General features: G+C 40.6%; 2 protein-coding genes across 2 annotated transcripts in view; both read right to left on the bottom strand.

Annotated features, from left to right (window-relative positions):
- grk7b (G protein-coupled receptor kinase 7b) overlaps positions 1 to 2,581 on the bottom strand; it is a gene marked incomplete at both ends in the record, with an annotated part of 3,686 nt that extends 1,105 nt beyond the window's left edge. Inside the window, 2 exons of the mRNA XM_080024853.1 lie at positions 1,160 to 1,597; positions 1,979 to 2,581. Of these exons, the coding sequence (XP_079880979.1) occupies positions 1,160 to 1,597; positions 1,979 to 2,581 (1,041 nt within the window). The remainder of the gene's footprint in view (positions 1 to 1,159; positions 1,598 to 1,978) is intronic.
- Positions 2,582 to 4,406: 1,825 nt separating this feature from the next.
- Positions 4,407 to 6,121, bottom strand: rnf7 (ring finger protein 7). The gene is made up of 3 exons (XM_080053878.1): positions 5,902 to 6,121; positions 5,706 to 5,753; positions 4,407 to 4,893 (listed from the first exon to the last, which is right to left on the bottom strand). Exons 1-3 carry the CDS (start codon positions 6,065 to 6,067, stop codon positions 4,775 to 4,777), a joined length of 333 nt encoding a protein of 110 aa, XP_079910004.1. The 5' UTR covers positions 6,068 to 6,121; the 3' UTR covers positions 4,407 to 4,774.
- Positions 6,122 to 7,182: the final 1,061 nt, after the last annotated feature.

The raw sequence follows: 7,182 nt of genomic DNA, 5'->3' as shown, positions 1-7,182 counted from the left end.
CACTTCACACTTTGGTGTATAGATTGAGGACCAGGGATGAAGCAAAAACACCCTAAAATATTCTTTGTTCTCGGTTTTACCTGCTTAGGGACTGTATTAATATTATAAGGAAGGGAGAGGGTTTCTTTGCAATTAAAAAAAATAATGAAAATGATTACACCGTCAACGTATAAGGGTTAAAGTTGGAAGTCATCGATTTTATTCTCAAAACACTTTTGGTCAAAATTGTCCGTATTGTGTGTGTGTGCTGACCAAAGTCTGGTGTTTGTAAACAGCCCAGGCTTTGTAAATGGGTATGAAACAAAGGGAGTCGGACTGAGCCCGTCAACACTTCTCCAAATCGATTCGGATGACAAATGAGTCTTTGGTTACAGTATGTTTGACTCTAGTGAGTGGTGGCCTGCAAGGACTATCCCGTTTCATCTCATTGGACAGACATGTGAGGACTATGTCTGGTTTTAGTAGCAAAAGATTAACCAGCTAATGCTTTCACGCTCTGCTCAGCCATACACATTTCACAGCCAGTGCAGCATCCAACTGGCAGGTCAGGCACCCTTTTAATCAGATTAATTCGGGTCGCACAGGGTTCCGTTATCTCCTGTTATCAGTCAAAAAGCACAGATTAGAGCCATGCTGGGTGAACAAAAATAAGTGGCATTAAAGGTCAGCATTAAAGGTCAGCAATTGTATAGAAAACTTGATGTCTAAAATAACATTTTGTCAATATCAGCGAATTTCTCCTCACAATCCACTACATGTATTAGTGCGCTGAAAAAAAGAATCCAGTGTTAATACACAGCCTAGGCTCTATAAATGGGTATGTTGCTAGCTACGGTGGGCCCCTTTGTTTACATATCCTTTGTGTACCCATTTACAGAGCTATGTATTAACAGTATCATTTATTTTCAGCGCACAGACAGTACGGACAGGCAGTGGACCGTGAAGAAATATTCACAAATTTTGACAAAAGGAGATTTTGAAAACATGTATTCTCCAGAATGGGTTAGGGTTAGGGTTAGAAAGAGAGCTAATCTTGACCATTTTCGAGTAAACACCAAGCCTATTTCTTTAAAGTGAGCCAACCCCAGGGAGGCTTTGCAGAGTGCATCTCAGGACAAATAGCTTAATCTTGGGACATGTCCCCTAACGTATAGTCTACCTTCTGGAGGATGGTTTTTCCTTTTGGCAGCTCGACAGCGAGTCCGAGGTCTGACAGCCGACAGTGTCCTTTGGCATCCAGCAACACGTTCTCTGGCTTCATATCCCGATACACAATGTCCATTTTGTGCAGGTGGAGTAACCCAGTGGTCATCTGGGCTGTGTAGAAAATAACCCGCTCCATGGACATACCCCGCTCCCCGAGCTCATAGATATGGTATCTGAGGTCTCCTCCATTCATGAGGTCCATGACCAGGCACAGGTGGGTCTTGTTGTCGTACGCGTAAATCAGGTTGACAATGAAGATGCTGTTGACCTTCTCCAGCATCGACTTCTCCAAAAGAGCAAGCTTCTCAGCACCTTTCTTCTTCAAACACCTCTTATCCAGCTTCTTGCAGGCGTACATCTGGCCTGAGTGTTTCACCTGCACCGCACGCACCTGCAAAACATGACTATTTTTTACAACACTTTCATTGATTGGTTGTCCTCTTTCAGTATCTTTTGTTACTGTGTCTTCCTGAAATGTGTTGCTGGATGAATGTACAATTATGATATAAGGGCTAATGCTAAAACTTAACTTTACAGTAACACCAGTTTGCAAACATAAACCACTGGTCATACCAGACCAAGGGAGGCTGGAGCAGCAACAACCAGACAAAGGTGAGTTTGATTGCTCATGAATTCAGCTTCTCATTTGTCAAAGAATAATATAATTTCGTCTTGCATAACCTACAGAATCTTCCTCGCAATCACACATATTATTTGTAATTCCTTCAGGCAGATCATACTTTAATCAAAATATGGGATTTCGGGTACCTACCTCGCCAAAGCCACCTTTCCCCAATACCCTAAACTCGTAAAAATATTTCTCAGTGATCTTTTGCTTTTCGTACTCCTTCCACTGCAAGAACTTATAAAAAAAGGGGCTTCTCCGATACTCAGAGAAAGGTTCCCCCTTCAGGAAGTCTTGTGTGGCTTCTCTTATCTGAGCCATCATCTCCTCGTTGAAGTTCTTCTCTGATAACTCCTTGTGTCTTTCGGCTGCCTCTCCTGTAAGGTAGGAGAGAAAACACCTGGACTCGAGTTGACAGAACTTTGTGAGGATTTTCTGTTTGATCTTGTCTCTGGTTTCATCTTCAGCAAAGCTCCAGTCACTCAGGTCCTCCAGGAACTCGGCGGCAGACTGATACTGCGGGTTGGAAGCCTGCAGGAGAAATTGCTGGAACAACTTCTTCCCAATGGGCTGTTGCTCACACAGTGACTGGTAATCGCACCCCACTTCTGCCCGGAGATCATAGACACTCTTGGGATTGGGCAACGTCAGGGAGAGTCTGGCTTCCTTCAGCTCACTGCGATCTAGATGCTGAGCCTTAAGGTAGGCTGTGTTGGCTATCAAGTTGTCCAGTCCCACCAAGTCACCCATACTGGACGTGTCCTCCTGTGACACAATGCTCACTCATCTGCAGGTGTCAGGCACAACCCGGACCTTCAAGACACCCGCATCCTGCACATCTTCAACCTTCTGTGCCCGAGTCTCTCTGAGAATCAAAAGTACCACGTCCCCACACGGATTTGTAGGTAGCTTAATGTCTTTGCATGCTTACTGTTAGACGGCACTTAGGGAAAGCAACTTATGTGGTCTGAACTTAAGAGGCTTTGGGGCATGTCTATTTTTAGAAGATGCACAGCGCCTGTGTGAAGTTGTCATGTTCTGCCAGCATAACATGATTAGGTGGCAGATCCCTAAGAAGTAGTGGCTTCACTAAGCTTGAGATGAGATAAAGAGCCGTGTGTGAATGCTTATTATAGGAGAAAGAACAAATACTTCTAAAATTAGCCCAGAGTAAGTAGCCTAAGAGCCATTTTGAAAATCACATCTTTGTCATAATCTACAACTAAAAGACAGTGAACTTTCTGTAGCCACACATACCATTATAACAGCAATGATTCGTTGAATAATCAATTGCTCATATAAAAATGAATGGATAAGTATAATCTACGTGATCATTGAATCGTTAGTTACATTCTCAAGAAAATGTCCCAAACATTTGATGGTTCCACATTCTGAAAAAAATGGGAGAATGCTCAGCTTCCCCTTGTCTTTCATTATGAATACTTGGTCATCTTGAACAGGACAAAACAAGGGATCTGATTACATCACCCTGGTCTTCAGGAAATGTGATGTTTTTTTAAACAGTTTTAGCAAGTTTTAAAGATCAAATTAATATCTACCATTATTTCACAAGGAAAAGAGTAATGGGTTTCAGCCCTTATAAATGAAACATCACAATTAGTGTCCTGCTACTGTGGCATTTGTCCGTAATTCTCACTTCTCCCTCATGGTAATTACCTTTGCCTAAGGTAATTACCCCATTCAGTCTTCACAACTTTTAATATTGCTTGACAAGGAAATTGTGTTCAGCTTCAGAGGGGAACAAGGATATGTGATGCATATTGATTCTTCCCTTTTCCTAAAAAAAAAATATTTTCTTGCATTCATGAAATTGTTCCCCACTTTGCAACTTTATCACATTAGGTTTGTTCCGAATTCAAACCCCTTGCTGGAGTTCATTAGGCCTATAGCTTTGAATAGGTTAAGCTTCAAACTGGGTCACTGCCAACTTTACCTAGATAAATACAGTATGCTAACAAGTGGTGTAACAAGATAATGGTTAGCTTGGCTGCCTTCCAAGTAGCTCACTTCCACTGCCCATGCACTTAATGGAGATATGATACGATAAAGAGTCCATACTTGAACTGGACATATAGCTGAGAGAAGAGCTTACACCCTACTCTGACAAAACACAATGTATCTCATATAGCAGGATCACATGTAAAGTGTTGTCGTCTATGCAGCTGGATTTATTCTGATCTGTGGTCACATGTATCGATAGTGGTTACAATGGGGATCCACGCTACCAATACAACTGCATTACATTAATGAACAGCATCATGTTATGAAATAAAAACCTTTTTTTACATTGCACAACAGAAGCTGAAATCTTCTGGAATAAGGTTTTTAAAGGTTTGATGTCTGAAGAGAAGCAGCCGTCTAAGAAATCAATCTGCAGGTCATTTAAATGTTGTATTATTTGGGTTTGATACCAAAGTCCTATCTTGGCAAAACAATGTGCACCTTCCTTAAATCTGAATTCAAACAGTTGTTGTAGACCTACATAGTATTTTCCATAATTTCAATTGTTTATAGAAATTGTACACCGTGCCAAAATCAAATAACGAGATGAAAGTATAGCTGTTAACACTATACACAATTTTTATTTTCAAAAAGACAGTCACATATTCAATATGTGCACCACAGACGATAATGTAAAGCTAACATGTGACGAAACACCGCTGAAGGCTTGATCCTCTTCATGACTCCCGGCCACATCAACCAATAAGCCACCGACCATTCTGCGCTGCTTTAATTGTTGTCCATCGTCCTCCTCTGAAAGCCAGAACTACTGGTAACATGCAATTATAAGTAGGACGGACACAGTTGTCGATGTCACGTGGTGCTGCACAGGACGTTGCAGTGATCATTGTCAAGTCTGTCACCGCTTCTGGGTGCATATACAGGTGTTGTCTGGGAAGCAGACCGCCTGGAGTTGGGAGTTTATTTGCCGATTCTCTGAACTACCCAGTCCTGCTGGCAGAGGGGGCAACGGTTGTTCTGCTTCACCCAAAGGGACATGCAGCAGTTATGGAAGGAGTGGTTGCATTCCCCCCATACAACTGAAATAAGACAAAGAGACAATGACAACCGTTAAACACTTGAATTCTGTCATTTCAGATTATAAAAGCATAAAAGCAACGAGTAATTAAGCAGATTTAGTTTATCTGTGATTTTGTGTTTATATTCCTATGCTTTTCCTAAAAGCACAATCCTACAGAATGGCATGCTTTGTACAGTAAAACCAGATATTATGACACTTCACAGTGGCTTTTCAAGCTATGACAAACGGGGAAGCCTAAATTTGGAGATCCGGTAAACTGGATTTAGTCATTTCTGCAATACACGCACACTATATGCATATTAAAGATGGACAATGGCTTTCGGAAGAATCAATTTTAGTCAAAATCAGTGAATATCTCCTCACGATTCACTACCTGTTCGTAGCCTACTGTATGCGACAACAATCATACTCCAGAATTTCTGACTGCACCTTTAATCTTGACACTTATGATAGGCCTATAGGAGTATTATAATTACTCGCTCTTAAGATGGCCTTATAGCTTGATAATTCTGTTAGCATGTCATTTGCAAACATTTTGTTAACTTAATACTGTCTATGATTCATCTAAACATTAGGCCTACGTGGTAACTATTATCTCTCTACTATGCGGAATCAGGCTAATTATATTCATTTGACAGAATACTTGACCAAGAAGAATACAACTAACCATTTACTATGCAATTTTTCCAGCAGGCTTTCTGGGGTTCTTTGACAGCTGGCTAATGTTAGCTTGCTGGATCAAGTCACCTGCTGAAAGGTTGTTTGGGGACTGAACGCTGCTATAATGTGTTAGTGCTGAAAACCTCTTACCAACACAGTCCTCTTGTTTGTTTTCCGCCTGGCATCGTAGACAAGCGTCTGCAAATCCAAGACAAAAACATGTTGTTAAGTCTCAGAGGCACTATGCCAGGTACATCAGGTATTAGTGATAATATTAGCCGCGTTAGCTGCATTAGCCGGCGAACTGACGCCGTTGGTTCCACCGGTAGATCGGTCCGGGACTCACCCATAACTTGTACCCGACAAATGGCACAGGTATCGCACTCCACGTCCCAGCTCCACATTGCCACAGCGTTCCACTTCTTCAGGGAAAACATCTTGTCTCCACTAGATTTTGAGCCCGAAGAAGTGTTGTGAGATAGGACCAAACCCGGCTCGTCACCGTCGTCCATCTCTGCTGTATCACGGTATCTTGAAAGATAGCCGCAGCCCGGCTAGCTGGGCTAAACAAAATGGACGAAAACACAGTAAAGCAATGCTGATGCCAATGCTAATGCTAGCCGATTTAGCAGCGAGTGCTGGGAGCGCCTTGTCTTCAAAGCGACGAAAGAGGGCGCTGTTTTCTAGGACATGGAATGATGGTCAGATGGTCAAAATATACACAAAACACAGATACAAACATACACATTAAGCCTAGTAGCAAGCCTAGTAGCTGCTGTAATTCATAAAAACGTTAAGCAAATTATCATGAATTTTATCTCCTTGTTCGACCTAAAGCAACATTTAAACTATGAAAATAAATGCATTTCTACTTCAGCTTCAACTAAAAAACTGTTTTAGAATAATATTAGACTAGTGTTTTATTATTATTATTATAATTATTGTGTTATTATTACAATTAACTTAAACTATCTCGTTGGTAGTAAGAAGCCTAATCTAAAGGATCGATGCCAAAAAAGAAAGAAAAAAACTAATAATTTACAATCATTATGGAACACCTGTAGGCTATTCAATCTGCCAAATTAGCCCCTTCAGATTAGACCAATTTCAGTAACATCAACTGTAAAAGTTATACAGTTTGAGATTAACAGGATCATGAATGATATTTGTTATAGCCAATCAGAAACAAGCATATGTTTCTTCTTTAATATTCTTAGAACAACAGGCTATTTTAAATGGCAAATAGAATACATAGTTGAATGAAAATGCGTCATACCTTATATAAATAAGGTATGATGCCTTAATTCACTCTCACTATGAAAAAATTATATTTATATATAAATTCATTCATCTTGGTAGATTGTGGTATTTTCACAGGTGTCAATGTATGTTGCTGCAGAGAAGAGAAGAGATTTAGCTAAACTTACTGTGATGATTACAGATCACAGATGGGAAGCTTACCCATCCATTAAACCTCCTGACACAGATTGTGAGATGTATCTTGTTGCACTACAGCTGCTGACTCCCTTTATTTCAAAATGTCAACCAACCCATTTGTTTCCTGCATACAATTTTTTTTGTTTAACACTTATCCCATACTTTAAGTACAGAAAGCCTATACAGTTTA

Source organism: Ammodytes marinus (assembly GCF_949987685.1).
Source record: "Ammodytes marinus genome assembly, chromosome: 3".
Lineage (NCBI taxonomy): Eukaryota > Metazoa > Chordata > Actinopteri > Uranoscopiformes > Ammodytidae > Ammodytes > Ammodytes marinus.
Note: the sequence above shows the minus strand (reverse complement) of the source record. Positions and strands in the feature narration are given on the sequence as shown.

Excerpts from the sequence above, each read along its gene's own strand:
- rnf7 (XM_080053878.1), bottom strand. The coding sequence starts at position 6,067 with ATGGACGACGGTGACGAGCCGGGTTTGGTCCTATCTCACAACACTTCT. Across the intron at positions 5,754-5,901 it reads TTGTCGGGTACAAGTTATGG|ACGCTTGTCTACGATGCCAG; the intron begins GTGAGTCCCGGA and ends TTGGATTTGCAG. Across the intron at positions 4,894-5,705 it reads CAAACAAGAGGACTGTGTTG|TTGTATGGGGGGAATGCAAC; the intron begins GTAAGAGGTTTT and ends GTCTTATTTCAG.